We start from the raw sequence: 16410 nt of genomic DNA, 5'->3' as shown, positions 1-16410 counted from the left end.
AAAGTGTCTCTTTTTAAAAAAATTATTTATTTATTTTATTTACTTTTGGCTGCATTGGGTCTTAGTTGCTGCGCATGGGCTTTCTCTAAGTTGCGGCGAGCAGGGGCTACTCTTCATTGTGGTGTGCGGGCTTCTCATTGCGGTGGCTTCTCTTGTTGCGGAGCACAGGCTCTAGGCGTGCAGGCTTCAGTAGCTGTGGCATGTGGGCTCAGTAGTTGTGGCTCACGGGCTTAGTTGCTCTGTGGCATGTAGGATCTTCCTGGACCAGGGCTCAAACCCGTGTCCCCTGCACTGGCAGGCAGATTCTTAACCACTGTGCTACCAGGGAAGTCCCTGAAAAAGTGTCTTTAAGATGCTGTTGATAATACAAACTGAAGCACCGAAGACACAGCATACTGACCCAACGAGGACAGCACCTTGCAGTGTGATAGAGAGGAATGCTGTCAGGTTTTGGAGCCAAATAGTCCTTGGTTTGAATTTCAGCTCTGCCACTTATTTATTCTGTAACTTTGGGCAAGTTACTTTACTGTTTTGGACAACACTTTTCTCAAGTGTAAAAAGAGTGTATTTGTACCTTTGTAAGATTATCATGAGGTTTAAATGAGTATCACATACAGAGTGCTTAGCACATAGTAGGCAGGCACTGAATAAGTATTATTCAGTATAATAAATAAATATTAACTATATTAGTGTATCTCCCAATCTGCTGTCCTGAATTTGGCAAACTGATTGGTATCACCTCATTGAAAGTAAGTGGAATATAGGATGGAGTCTTGCAGTTCTTTTTGGGAAAAGATACTTTATAAAGTAAAGCTAGTACAATTGCCATTTGTCATGTTCTTCAGGTTCTTCAGGTTGATAACAGGGAAGATGCTGAGAAGGAAATACCTACTACTACCTTCTCATCTAGTACCCAGGTATCCTGCCCACTATGTGACCAAGGCTTCCCACCCACAAAGATCGAGCGACATGCCATGTACTGCAATGGGCTGATGGGTCAAGATACAGGTAAAGCCAGATTCCTTTCTTCAACTGTGTGGTGGTTTTGTAATCCTATACGGTACAGTGCAACAGACAACTCCTCTTCAATGCTAAAGTTTTTTTTTTTAATCTAGCTAATTATCTAGTGCTTTTCACGTTCGTTATTACTTTATACTATTTTGTTGCACATACCTCAGGACAAGGGGAAGGGAAAAATCTTTCATCTTTCAATGTTTCACACTTATTCTTTGCTATAGGCAGGCCAGAGATCATTGTTATCCCATAGACCTTGAATTTCAATTTATATATTCAAATACTGAAACTCCTATGGAACTTGAGGAACTAAGTTTTAGAGTTGCCCGTTTTTCATTCAGAATAAATCCCGTGTGTGTGTGTGTGTGTGTGTGTGTGTGTGTGTGTGAATTCTACCTAAAGATAGTTAACAGCTGAAAAATATCATTAATTTCGGGCTTCCCTGGTGGTGCAGTGGTTGGGGGTCCGCCTGCTGATGCAGGGGACGTGGGTTCGTGCCCTGGTTCGGGAGGATCCCACAGGCCACGGAGCGGCTGGGCCCGTGGGCCATGGCCGCTGAGCCTGCACGTCCGGAGCCTCTGCTCCGCAGCGGGGGAGGCCACAGCAGTGAGAGGCCTGCGTACTGAAAAAAAAAAAAAATCACTAATTACCATTAATGTCCTACATGTCTCTGCTGCATCACCCTGGAGGTGTTGGTTCTCTCTCGAAGAGTACACAAAAGGCCTTGGTTTTCGTGCAGTGTGACATATTGGGCAAGAGAATCTGCTTGTTCATCACAGCCCTTGAAATACCACCCCTGATCTTGCCTTTCTGTTTATGACTTTAAACTCTAAATATAATAGAATCTGCACAACTCTGTGGTCTAACATGTTGAATGTAACCATAACTTAGATGATTTAGAAGTGTTGCAACATTTTTCTCAGTGCTACTTGGTTCCCATAACTTAGAGATATTTAATCTGAAATTGTATTATTGTGAGGTGTTTTATACATTAAGATTTCCAGGAAAGAAAGGCACATGTTATTTAATTTTTCTGAAGTTATACACTTCTTATTAATTAAATAAGGAAGTACCTAAACTTAAAATTTAAATAAATTTGTTGATTTTTCTGATTGTAAAGTAGTACCTGTTCATTGTAGTATGAATAATAATAATGGCTTACATTTATTGAGTACTTGAAATGAGTCAGGAATTATTTACATAAATGAGACCATGCCACATGTGTGTAATTCTGCAATTTGCCTTTTTTTATTTATCAGTAAATTTAGATCTTTCTATGTGCAGGTATATTTTTTACATAGTTGAGATCTGACTGTATGTAAAATTCTGTTTTGTTTTTTTCTACTTACAGCATAAAAATTTCTCCATGTCACTATAAGTTATGTGTAAAAATATTTTTAATGCTTATAATATTCTGTAATCCAGATTGCCTCCATTTATTTAATTGTTGTGTGTTTAGAATGCTTCAAGTTGCCATGTTATACTTATATGACAGCTTTTTATGCCTAAAATTATTGCTGTATTTTGGGGTTATTTTCTAAGGATGTATTTTTAGTTTGGGTGATAGTAAAAAAAGATGGGCTCTGGAGTCCAATCAGTCTGAGATTGAGTCCCACCTCTGTCAATTACTAGTCTGTGAGCCTGTGCTAGTTTCCAGGCTTCCCTTCATGTGTCTGTCAAACAGTAGAAATGACCTTATTTGGTTTTTGTGAGGTGGAAGGAGATATTTTAAGTGCTCAGCACAACATAGTAAGTACTTAAGAACTTTGATCTGTGGAATTCCCAGTAGTGGTATTACTAGGTCAAAGATTTTGTCATCATTTTAAAGGGTTTTTATGAATAGCATTGTAGTCTTTTAAATACAATGAAAGTTGAAGACATAAATCTGGTCAACTCCTTTAATAGAAGAGCACTGTAGGTCTAGGATTTTAGATGCAGTTTTACCTTGACATAGCTCTTTAGTTTGATTTTTAGTGGAGAGTTCCAGTGACTGAAAGAATTCTAGGGCTGGGCCTTTGGTGACCAGAGAAGGGAGAGACTATTTTGTCTATCTCGCCAAACACCTTACCCAACTGGTATTAGTTACTGAGTCGTCAATGCACTCAGCACTGAGGTCCAGAAATAAATGAGTTTGAGAAACTGAATCCCCATTGAGCTCTAGGAATAGATGACCTTCTTCCAGTCAGAATCAAAAGGTAAAGAGTATAGAGTAGCTCCTACTGATATCTCCCAGACTGAACGCTGATAGTTTGTGCTTAAACAGGAAGCTTTGGTATTCATCTCTGTCAGACATCTTTCAGCTATATAATATTTGCTTTTAAGCTTGTTCTTCCTTACAGGGGTGCGGTGGAGCAACTCACAGCCCCAAATACTTGATTCAGGCTTGTTTCTGAGTTTTCTCAGAAACCTAATGCAGACTTATACCACCAGAACCAGGTTTTTCTCATTGAACTTGTTGAGAGGCTGACACCGTCAGGAGGGCAAAGTAGACTGAGACTTGCATTGTTATCCATTTAGGACAAGCCTTTCAAGTTCTCTTTAATCCGTTAGGCCAAGTGTCAGTGATCCTGTGTGATGCTGCTCAGTTGGATTTACACTCTGGGTCTTGAAGACTCTTTAAAATATTATAGATATAAGTGTGTTTTCTGATATAATTGGAAGTCCTTATTTTCTTGGCACTGTATGTCTTGTAGCCCTGATCCAAATGTCTCAGACCTCCATCCAAAGATGTCTGCTGTATCCTGAATGACTGTCACAGTTTATTTTTTATGAGGAAATTTGTTTTAAAAATTAGTTCAGGGACTTCCCTGGTGGTCCAGTGGTTAAGACTCTGTGCTTCCATTGCAGAGGGCATGGGTTCGATCCCTGATCCCTGGGGATCCTGCATGTCGCTGTCCCCAGAGAAGGGTGGGCTTAGCCTGAGCTGGATAGGTTTGGACAAACCCATAGGAAAATAGGGGGTCCTTTATCCTCTTATGGGTTAGATAAGATAGGAAGCAAGGGAAACAGCCACTAAATGACAGCTTCCACTTAATCTTCCTAATAGTGTTAGCGTACCTAAATTACCCTTTCTGAGAATGTGACATTTTAGGCCTTACGGACAAGTTTGGAACAGGGAGTCCTCACTGGAACTGTCCCACTCTCTGCTTACTCCTCTACTTTCCTGCAGACAGAGCTTGGGGCTCTACGTGGGGTGGGGGAAGTATTGATAGTTGGATGAATTATGTGAAACACCTACTAGTGTGCCTGGCATATAGTGGGTTTTTGGTAAATTTGCTGTCTTTATTTGGTTTCTCCACCAGTTTCCTGCCCCATCTTCCTAGCCAGGGATAGTAGTGATTGTTCTGGTTCCTCTCAGCTTTATGACTGAAGACAGAGGGCCGTCCACAGCCTTTTTTTTGCGTTACGCGGGCCTCTCACTGTTGTGGCCTCTCCCATTGCGGAGCACAGGCTCCGGACGCACAGGCTCAGCAGCCATGGCTTACGGGCCCAGCCACTCTGCGGCATGTGGAATCTTCCCAGACCGGGGCACGAACGCATGTCCCCTGCATCGGCAGGGGGACTCTCAACCACTGTGCCACCAGGGAAGCCCCACAGCCTAATATTTTAATCTTTGGTAAAAGGAAGCCTTTCCCACAATGGAGGGGAAAGAGTTACACATAACCCAGTCTGGGAGACCATTAGCCCAATGCCTAAGGGGATAGAATAAGAGGGAGGACTTCCCTCCCAGAGCTAAGTTTTCAGCTTTCCCCTCCTTCCTGTTTTCCCCTGAATCTGATCCTAGACATGCTTGTTTGGCTGTGTAAAAGAAATAGTAATTAGAGTCATTTACATGAAGTGTCTACCATTTATGCCTAGTTACCGTGCAGCACAATAACAATTATGCATATCATTAAATGTGTCTGGTTAACTTTGCTGTAAGTTTTATTTTATTATAATACTACACTCTGGTTAAGTTGGCTCAGTCTGCTCAGTTTGTTGCTCAATGACATGACTATCTGTTCACAACTGTGGAAAAATTAGAGGGAGTGTCCTTTAAAGGCATTGTTTGAAGGGAGATGATTTGCTAAAGTAATCTAGACTGGAACAAAAGCAGGTTGCCTTTGCATTTGCTTTTTGGAAAATGTCTTTGAGACCATTTTCATTTAAACACCGAGGAAGAATAAAGGTCTTCATTTACACATCTAGTAAATACTTATTAAATGCCTACTACATGCCAGATATAGTGAACAGAATATACAGAGTCCATGTTCTCAGAGAGCTTATATTCTAGTAGTGGGATACTATTACAATAAACAAGTAAACACATAATATGTCACGTTGATAAGTATTTTAGAGGAAAAAAAGAAATCAAGAGGAAGAGGGGAATAGGGAGTATTGAGGTCAGGAGGTGGCAGTTTAAAATAGGTGGTGTGGAAGTTTCCATTGAGAAGGTGCCATTTGAACAGAGACCTAAAGGAAGTGAGGGAATAAGTTAAGAGAATTTTGAGTGGAGAGGAGAGTGTTACGGGCAGAGGGAACAGTAAGTTCAAAGACCCTGAGGTGAGCAGGCTTGGCGTATATGGGGAATGACAAAGAAGCCAGTGCAGCTGCAGTAGAGTAAGTGAGGGAGAGATTAACAATGAGACCAGAGAGGTAATTGGGGAGGGGACAGGTAGACAGATCACATAGGGCTCTTAGGCCATTAGTGAGGACTTTAGCTTTTAGAGGAGGAAACATTGGAGGGGTTTGAGCAAAAAATGAATTAATATTTGAACAAGGGATCACTCTGGCTGCTGTGTGAATAGATTGTTGGGTGACAAGGGTGGAAGCTGGGAGAACAGCCAACGTTTTATTTTTGGTAATAAGATAGAGTGGGAGAAACATAGGCTTTGGAACTAGGTAGATCTGAACTTAAATTTCAGCTGTAATACTTGTCAGCTGGGTAATGCTTGACAAATTATCTTACTCTTTGAGGATCAGGTGCCTCATTTGTAAAATTAGTCTAACATCATTAGGATTGTCATGGGAATCAGAGATAAAGCACCCAGCACTGTGTCTAGATTGTTTTAGATATTCAATAAATGGTAGCTACTGTTATTATTGAATATTTTTCTTGCCTGTGTAGTCATTTTGAAGTCTGTGTTTCTGTGTGCTAATACAATACGTAAAGGATAAGCCACCAGCCAGCTAGAGCTAAGGGAAAGATGAAAGGCAAGGAAAGGCATTAGAGTCAAAGTGCTAAGAATAAGTTTAGTGAGAAATAGATCATAGCAGAGTTAGGAAAGCTGAAGGCATTAACTGTATACACTTTGGGCCTAGATACAGAGGTGTGGATATTGCCAGGAGTGGATTTTCTCTCCATGGATATTTCTTGGAAACATAACGGTGGGTAAGTAGGTGGGTAGAGGTATCAAATCTCTTGATAGAGATTTGCCTGAGAGCTATCAGAGAAGGACTGGGACCTAGAATAGGCTTGACTTGGGTGAGTCAGCAAAAATCAGAAGACCCAATCATCTCTAAGTAACAAATTTCTTAAATTAGAGTTGACTTTTTCTGTTTTATATATCTGTATTTGCCTACCTGAATGTAATTTGTACCCCATTCAGTCTTCTCACTTGTATTAATGTGGCTTTTGTGGTACCCAGGAGGATTAAGTATATCACTATTGACACCTAACTACTGAGGTATTAACAATTGGGAAGTAGCATAGGTTTAGTAGAAATAACGTGGATTATGGAGACAGACTGACCTGTGGGAAGATATACAGATCCAAACAAAGTGAGATTACAGTGCAATTGGATAGATAAAAGGCATACACATGAATAACTGTAATGCAAGGTGAAAATGACTAAGGGGCATAAAGATAAATTCCTGTGGTGTTTCAGAAGAAACGTGATTAGAGATTTAGAAAGAAGGACATTAATGTAAAATAGCAGTAGGCAAAACTCACGTAAATAGAAAAACATGAAGAAACATGCTCTACAAGAAAGAGCATGCCATTCAGTGTGGTTGTAGTATGGGCATTATGAAAATAAATAGTAGGCAATTGGAGAATGACAAACATAACTTGAGTTATATGGGTTAATACAGGGCAAAGTTTTTTTCAACTTGTAAAATAATTATTTACGTGTTTACTCCAGTAGTAGGACTCTTTTGGGTTCAGGTGTTGGAAAAACAATTCAAGCAATCTGAAGCAAAAAAGAGAGGTTAGTTTTCATAATAATTGGGAAGCCTGGGATAGGCTTTAGGCAGAGCAGCATCTAGGAGCTGAGATGGTGTGTCTCTCCATCTTTCGGCTCCATTTGTCTCTATTCAATAGATAGGCTTTTTTTTTTTTTTTTTTTAAGGGGCAAGCAAAGTGTCTGCCAGCAGCCATAGGCTTTTAGTCTTTAATGGAAAGAAGGAGTTCTTTCTCCTGAGACCACAAGTCAGTCTAGAGAAAGACTCTGATTGTCTTTATTTAAAGTGTCCACCCCTGCTTTAGTCACTCTTACCAAGTGGATGGTTATGTATCATTTTATATAAGTCAGAACAAATAATGCAAAACCCTATTAGTATCTATCAGAAAATTCTATCACTCCTAATAACAGAAAACACCGTTTTAATTAATGTAATTAATTATTAAATGGGTTTAACATGTAAGGTTTCTTTTTCTCACATATCCAGATGTCTAGAGTGAGGCAGTGGCTCAGTGATGTAATGAGAACCTAAGCTTTTCTCTTTTGGCTCTACAGTCCTGTACTTGTAGCTTCTTGACTTATTGTTTCAAGATGGCTGTTAACATCTCTAGACCTTACATCTGTGTTCCAGGCAGGAAGAAGAACAAAGAATAAAGGGGTATGGCTGTAGATTGTGACTGCTGCAATCTAATAACTCATTCCTGTAATCTCATGGAATTGAGTTTATTCCAAATTGTGGTAGAATTAGGTCAGTTATGAATTTAGTGTTCATGTCTTTATGTGTAAAAAATTTAACATCTTTGAAATCATTGATTAATTTGCTTCTTACAGTGATTCAACTTAAAAATTTTCATGTCCTGCTGTTAATGAAGTATTGTGTTAGGTGCTGGGAGTGCTCACAAGGTAATAAAGGTATATGATACAGAGCTGAATGGGACCCCAAATTTGTATTCAGGGAATTCACAGTCCAGTGAGACAGACTTGGGAACGACTAAATATGATACAAGTCATATTTAGTGCTAAAATATAGTGCTAAAATAGAGGCACTAAGCACTCACAGAGATGGAAGGGATTATTACTGATTGGTGAGAAAAAGGACAGATTCTTATTTAAATGTTCCCCTAGTATCAGGTATGGGTTTTTAACGCTTCCCCCCCCCCCTTTATTGAAGATATGCATCTAAAATAGCAACAAGCCTTGTAAAGTATAAATTGTTTGAATTTCTGATTTTTTTCTTTAAACCAGACTACAAAAAGTGAAATTACTGGATTATATGTATAAAGTTTTAAGATTGCTTTCTGGAAAGGTTATACTCATTTAAATTCTCACTGGTAGCACGTGAGAGTGTTCCTTTCACCACACCATTACAAATACTGAGGAATTATACTTTTTCTTTTTTTGTTTTTAAAGCATGGTATATTCAGTAGATAAACAGTGATATTTCATTATATTTTATATTTCTTTGACTAGTAAAGTTGAGTTTTTTTTCTTTTTTAAAAAAGCCAATTTGTATTTCTTTTTTGAGAAATTGTTCTCTGAACTTTCCCAAGTATCTATTGGGTTCTTAGTACTTTTCATATCAATTTATATAAGTTCTTTACAAATTATATTTTCCCTTTGCTTCAAAGGTGCTTTCCAGGTTTTTTCCACCCACCCAACAGTTCTTACCAAGGTTCCAGTTTTATGCAGCCTGGCACAGCAAGCCCATTCTTGTGCTTGAACAGCCAAAGCCATTTCTTAAAGCAGAAGCAGTGCTGATCCTGCAGAAGGATCTAATCGGTGTGAATAGCAGTGGCACTGATATGGGGAAAAAAGTATTGGAATCCATGCAGAACTGGGGAGGAGAGGAGGGTGGGTGGGCAGCAAGGAGAAAGGATAAAGAATTCATTGCTGTTGATAATGAGAGGAGGAAGCTAAGAGGTGGGAAGAGGTGGTGGCCTGGTACAGGGGTCAGCAGGAGCTGGATGCCCAAAGTGGTATATCTAAAGTGGATTCTTCTTTGATAGACTTGACCCCAGACTGTTTGGTGTTTCTGTAGAGGCCATCATCTTATTTGAATGCCTACTGACATAGAAATATATCATAACTCTTAGCCACTGGATGAATCCTTAGACCAAGTACCTCCACTCCAGACTTGTGATGTTCCACTGCTTGTAACTCTCTCCTCTTGTATTAATAATGTAGCAGAACTGTGTGGTCCTGTCCCATCCCTCCACCCCTGTCATCTGAGTTGTCTTCTGATAATTTTTGTTTAGCCTTTCTGTGGAACATTTCCTTGTATTAGCTCCACTATGATGCATTAATAAGGTTACTGTATGATATGGCATGTGAAAATGGCAGTCTGACTGCAATCCATGTCTACCTGAGTCCTCAGTGTCTTCACTCTTCCCATTTTGTTCCTCTTAACCTTGACTTTGTTATGCCTAATCGTTATGCCTTGCTGCTAAAGAGCCAGGCCTCGGGATTTCTTTTAGCAGGTTTTTTCCCTGCTAGGTGTGCTTATTCCTTCCTTGAAAAAATAAAATAGCTCTTATTAACACTGGAATACTAACCAAAGCATTATGTGTTGAAGGAATATTAACGGCTAAAAACTACTTAAGAGAAGTTCTCTCACTTCATGATTTAGTCACATGTTTCAATCCAGGCATCTAGAGCATTTTAAGAAAGATGAAAGTTCAAGGAATTAATATTAGATCAGTCATCTCCATTATAACTATCACAGAGCAACAGTCAGGACTATAAGTATCTTAGAGGATAAGTGTTATTGTTATCTCCATTTTATCCATGGAGAATCTGGCATCAGGGAGGTTTAGTACTTGGCCAGCATCAGATAGTTAAGCAGCAGAGCCAGGGCCCGAGCCCAAGTATGCCTGACTCCAGAGTCAGTCATTTTTCTTCATTGCTGTGTTCTGTCTGCCTTCCCTTGTGCAGAGGTGGGGACACACACAGTAGGGGAAAGTATGAGGAGACTATATAAGCCTCAGTCAGTTTTAGGAAGGCAGAGTACTAATAATCCTTCACCCCTGAATGCAGACATGAAATCTGATCTCATCAGAATTGACCTTGTCAGCTTTTCAGTTACCGAGAAGAAAAGTTTGATGGATTCACACTGTTTCCTGGTGAACAAGAGTTGATGTCACCGACATAAGTCATCTCTGTGAAAACATGTGTGCGAAGTCAAAGGATCAGACGATGATGAGAATTACTTCTGGTGGTGTGGAGACTGACCATTCACAGACTTGTTACTAAGGAGTTTTCTAATGGCTTAATATAAAGGAAGCACTTGATAGCAAGATGGATTTTTTTTCCCATTAAGTAAAAGGATTTAATTTGCCAAATCTTTGTAAATTATACCTAGTATAGCTACCATTTATGAGCACCTGCTATATACCAGGAGCTGTACTTTTTGTATATTCTGTTTTAATTCTCACAATAGTCTTTTGAAGTAGGAAGCTGAGGCTTGACGGGAAAATAATTTCCCCAAGGTCACATACCTAATAAGTGGCAAGAACTCACAACCAGCTACACAACCAGCTTTAATTCAAAAGCTTGTACTCCAAAGAATCATCCATGAAATATTGAGATTTTAAAAAAAGTTTCAGAATACTGAATACCAGTATGGTAGTTAATGTATTATTTTAAGAATTTGTAGTAAAACTGTGGTTTTATGTAATAAAGTAATGATAATTTTGAGAATAAAAGCTTCTTGGTGGGGGTGGGTGGAGGCAGAGGATGGGATCAGGAAGAAGCACAGTTAGCTACTCAGTTTTGATAATAGTCTACTTTTTAAGTTGGATGATTGATTTGCATATATATTCTTTTGTACATATTATAAAACATTTTAAAGAGCTCATATATTTCTGTTATGCTCCACTGTCATCCATTTCACTTTCATAGGAACCTTGATAAAGCAGCAACTAGTAAAATTCAGAGAAATTTAGTTTTTTTCTGCATATGGAACTCATTGAGTATTATCTTAATTTAGGCTGTGATGATAATATGTGACCACTGGATTTGATTGTCATTAATAGTCTTTAGAAGCCTCTTAGGGTTTTTATTATTATTAGGGTTTTTTCCAGGTCCTTTTATCTGTGCCACCTGTCTTTCATACCAGTTTCTTCAAAAGACAATGGCCAATTTAACTTTGATTATTGTCTTGCAAAAGGACTTTGTGTGAGTTTATTTTATTTTAATTACAAGAACATTTCAGACATAAAAATTGAAGGAATATTAGTGCCTTGAAACCCCCATGTGCCATCCATTTATCAACTCATGGTCACTGTTGTTTCATCTGTATTCCATTCATAACTCCCACTCCCTGGATTATTTCAAATCAGATCCTAGATACCATTTCATTATTTTCCTCAGTATCCCTGAAAGATAAGGTCTCTTTTTTAATAAAACCCTAACTATAATATTATCATACTGAAAAAATTAATATCATCAAATATCTGGTCTGTGTAAATCTCCTTGAGTCTCATAATTGGTTTTTACAGTTGGTTTGTTACAGTCAGGATCCAAACAAGGTTCACACATTCCAGAGCATTTTTAATGCTAATATCTCAGGCACTCTTAATTATAGGAGAATCAAACCCAAAAGTGTTCCTTTTTTTCTTTTCCCCCATATTTTTTGGCTGCACTGCGCGGCATGCGGGAATCTTAGTTCCCAACCAGGGATCGAACCTGTGCCCCCTGCAGTGGAAACGCAGTGTCTTAACCACTGGACCACCAGGGAAGTTCCAAATGTTCCTTTTTAAGACTGAAACATTCATGATTAATACCTATAAGCTCAGTAACAGTAACTGTGTCACAATTGTTTTTATTCTCTCCACAGCATCTTAACATAGTGCTATGCAGGTAGGTCCTTCGAAAATGTACTCCTTTAAAGCAAAAGTTGACAGGCTTTTTTAAAAGAGACAGCTAGTAAATATTTTAGGCTTTGCAGGCTACTAGGTAGTTCGCTTTGTCCTTTATAAAGATTACTGTGGATGTTCTAGTCTTTTGCATTTCCATATAAATTTTAGAGCCAACTTGTAAGTATGTTGTTTAGTTTCCAACTTTGTTTCTGGTAATATTCTTTTTCTTGAAGTGTATTTTATCTGATAGAATAACTAGACCTAGTTCTAGCCATTTCAGCTCTTTATGCCTACTGCTTGTCTGGTATATCTTTTTCCATACATTCACTTTTAACATATTTGTGTTTTTTTGTTTTCTGTTTTAAATTTATTTATTTTTGGCTGCATTGTGTCTTTGTTGCTGCACGTGGGCTCTCTCCAGCTGCAGCTAGCAGGGGCTACTCTTCAGTGCAGTACGCGGGCTTCTCAGTGCGGTGGCCTCTCTTGTTGCGGAGCACGGGCTCTAGGCATACAGGCTTCAGTAGTTGTGGCTCGCAGACTCTAGAGCACAGGCTTAGTAGTTGTGGCGCACGGGCTTAGCCACTCCACGGCATGTGGGATCCTCCCGGACCAGGGCTCGAACCTGTGTCCCCTGCATTGGCAGGCGGACTCCCAACCACTGCGCCACCCGGGAAGCCCCATATTTGTGTTTTTATTTTGAAGTGTGTGTCTTGTAGACAACATACTGTTGAGTCATGCTTTTTACCCATTCTGACAATCTCTAATTTTTAATTGGAAAATTTAGTTAATCATTTAATTATTGATGTGATTGGGTTTAGGTCTACCATTTAATTTTTAAATTTTTGTCCCTTTTGTTTTTTCTTTTCTGACTTATTTTGATTATTTGAATATGCTATAGAATTGCCTTTTTTGCCCTTTATTTTTTGAAGCTATACTTCTATTTTTAGTGGCTACTGTTGGGGCAAGGTAGGCTTTTACAGTCTACTTAGAGTTAATACCACTTTATGAAAAGTATAGAAATCTTACAATTGTATAGGTACATTTACTACCTTCTCCTTTATGCTGTAGTTGTCATATATCACATGTACATCTACGTATATTATAAATCCCATAAAACAATGTTATAGTTTTGTTTTAAATAGTTGCTGTGGATTGTAAAGAAATTAAGAGGAAAATGTTCTTTACTAGATATTTACCATTTTTGATACTCTTCAGTTCTTCCTGATGATCTGAGTCTGTGTAGTATCATCCCCTTCAGCCTGAAGAATTGCCTTTAGCATTTCTTACAGGGTGGGTCTGCTGGTTACAAACTTCCTTAATAATTTTATTATCTGAAAAATGTCTGATTTCATCATCATTCTTTTTTTTAAAGTTTATATACAAATTTTCTTTGTCTTTTTTTTATTTTAATTTTTGGGTTTTTTTAAACATCTTTATTGTGTCTGGTTTTTAAATCTTTCACTTATTTCTTAATCTTTGCCTTAACCATTCCATGGTTAAGATAAATGAATTAAGCAAATGCTATTTTATAATTAGTATGAAATCAAAAATACGACTTTTTCCCAAAAGTTAATTGCTGAGCTTGGTTTTCAAAGAGAACCAATCAGATCAGAATTCATCTTTTACCTCCTTATCTAGCTCTTCTTTCTGATTTTCTCAGTTCTGTTAATATTATATTGGTTTTGTCAGTCATTCAAGTTGAACTTCTTAGGATCAATATCTTCTGAATTATCAAATGCTGCTGTATTTCTTTCAAAAACTACACCTCTGATATCCATTTAGTCTCCATCTGCATTTCTGAAATCCTGTTCATTGTGCACTGTTCTGTTCAAATATCATTAATTTGATCTGTGCAATTTAGTTCCAAAACACTCAATCCAACAAACATGTATTGAGTACCTCATCATCATTCTTGAAGGATATTTTCACTGAATATAGAATTTTGGGTTGATAGGTTTTTCCCTTTTAGCAATTTAAAGATTTTGTTCCACTATCTTCTGACCTCCACAGTTTCTGATAAGAAATCTGCAGTCATTCAAATTGTTTACCCCTATAAATTGAAAACAGGTCACATTTTCCTCATTCTCTTTGTATGTTAAGTAATTTTGGATTGTATCCTGGACATTGTGAATGTTATATTGCGGATATTCTAGTGTGTGTTTTATTCCTTAGAAAAATATTATATTTTGTTTCATCAGACAGTTAACTGGGTTGGAATCAAGCTACACACTCTTGTTTAGGGAAGCAGTCCATATCTCAGTTTGGTTCTTTATCTTTAACTGGAGTCTGTCTAGTGCAAGAGTGGTTCTGGAGTCAGCCAGACACCTGGGCAGAGTTTATTCACAGAATATGGGGTTTTTCCTCCCAGAATATTAGTCACTTTGGATTTGTCTGATGTTTTCTTATGATTAGCTTTAGGTCAGAACATTTTTGGCAGGAAATAATAACAAAGAGAGTGTAGTATTCTTCTAAATGCATCATGCCTTTGTCAGTTTGGACTGCTCTAACAAAGTACCATAGATTGAGTGGCTTATAAACAATGGAAATTTATTTCTCACAGTTTTGGAGTCTGTAAGTCTGTGATCAGGATGCCAGCATGGTTGGGTTCTGGTGATAGCCCTCTTCTGGGTTGCAGACTTCTGACATCTTGCTGTGTCCTCATGTAGTGGAAGGAGAGAGCTCTGGCCTCTTCAGTCCCTTATAATGGCGCTAATCCCATTCATGAAGGCAGACCCTCTCGACCTAATCACTACCCAAAGGCCCATATTCTAATACCATCACACTGGAGGTTAGAATTTCAACATATGAGTGTTGGGGTAACACAAATATTCAATCCGTAACACATCACATCAGGGGGCAAATGATATCAGTTTGTGCTATTGGGGTTGTTAAATTTGATCCTCTAAGGTAATGTCTACCAGATTTCCTTCTGCAAATGTACCTTTTCCCTTTGTAATCAGTATGTCATCTGTGGGGTAATACTTTAAGGCTGTATGAACATCCTGTTCCCTAACAGGCATTCACCCATGGTTTTAGCATCCATTGGTGAGTCTTGCTTAAATTAATTGTTATTATTATAGTAAATGGTGATTTTTGTATTCCTGCCATTCTTCTGCATTAATTAGCTGACATTCTTCTGTAGAAAGAAACTTTTCCCTTTCCCATTAATTTTTTTAATGTGGTATGGATTCATTTTTTAAAATTTAATGTGTCATAATTCATTCTTTCTAGTAGTCATTTTGTTGTCCAAATTTGACCGGTGAAAGTCCCTTCAGGTGTCTTCTGTAACTTTTTGTCATGTGCCCGTCAGTTTTTTGAGCACTTCCTTACTTTTTAGTACAAGAAGTTGTGAGGTTGCTTTGACTTCCTGCTTCAGTCCTGGAATTTTACCATTTATCCACAGGTTCCACTCTTAATCATTATGCTATTTTGCCTTCTAACAATTTTTTTTAAAGCAGTACATCTTCATTGTAGAAGATTTAAGTGGGAAAAAAATTTTTTTTAATTGAGGTAACATTCGTTTCTTACATTGGAAAATTTTACTCAGAAAAAACTCACCCATGATTTGGTCCAGTTCAAGCCACTGTTAACAGTTTGATGTGTATCTTTTCCTTACTTTTTTGGTTTTATTTACACGCATACCTTGTTTCGTTGCACTATGTTTTATTGTGTTTTTCTACAAATTAAATATGTGTGGTAATCCTTTGTCGAGCAAGTCTATCAGCACCATTTTTCCAATAGCCTTTGCTCACTTCATGTCTCTGTTTCACATTTTAGTAATTCTTGGCAATATTTCAAAGATTTTCATTCTTGTATTTGTTATGGTGATCTGTGATCAGTGATCTTTGATGTTACTACTATAACTCACTGAAGACTCAGATGATGGTTAGCATTTTTCAGCAATAAAGTATTTTTAATTAAGGTATGTACATTTTTTTTTTAGACATAATGCTGTTGCACGCTTAAAAAACTATAGTATACTAAGAACCTACTGTATAGCACAGGGAACTCTACTCAGTACTCTGTAATGGCCTATATGGGAAAAGAATCTAAAAAAGAGTGGGTATATGTATAACTGATTCACTTTGCTGTACACCTGAAAGTAACACAACACTGTAAATCAACTATACACCAATATAAATTAAAAAAAAAAAAAGATTACAGGGCTTCCCTGGTGGCGCAGTGGTTGAGAGTCTGCCTGCTGATGCAGGGGACACGGGTTCGTGCCCCGGTCCGGGAAGATCCCACATGCCGTGGAGCGGCTAGGCCCGTGAGCCATGGTCGCTGAGCCTGCGTGTCCGGAGCCTGTGCTCCGCCATGGGAGAGGCCACAACAGTGAGAGGCCCGTGTACCACAAAAAAAAAAAGATTACAGTATAG

General features: G+C 38.3%; 1 protein-coding gene across 7 annotated transcripts in view; it reads left to right on the top strand.

Moving 5' to 3' along the window:
- The window catches only part of UIMC1 (ubiquitin interaction motif containing 1), a 138743-nt gene that overhangs the window by 97143 nt on the left and 25190 nt on the right, over positions 1-16410 (top strand). For all 7 annotated transcript variants that reach the window (XM_073802823.1, XM_073802825.1, XM_073802824.1 and 4 more), the window contains one exon: positions 846-1008. In XM_073802823.1, coding sequence (XP_073658924.1) covers positions 846-1008 — 163 coding nt within the window. The remainder of the gene's footprint in view (positions 1-845; positions 1009-16410) is intronic.

The sequence above is a fragment of the Tursiops truncatus genome, chromosome 3 (assembly GCF_011762595.2).
Source record: "Tursiops truncatus isolate mTurTru1 chromosome 3, mTurTru1.mat.Y, whole genome shotgun sequence".
Classification (NCBI taxonomy): domain Eukaryota; kingdom Metazoa; phylum Chordata; class Mammalia; order Artiodactyla; family Delphinidae; genus Tursiops; species Tursiops truncatus.
Note: the sequence above shows the minus strand (reverse complement) of the source record. Positions and strands in the feature narration are given on the sequence as shown.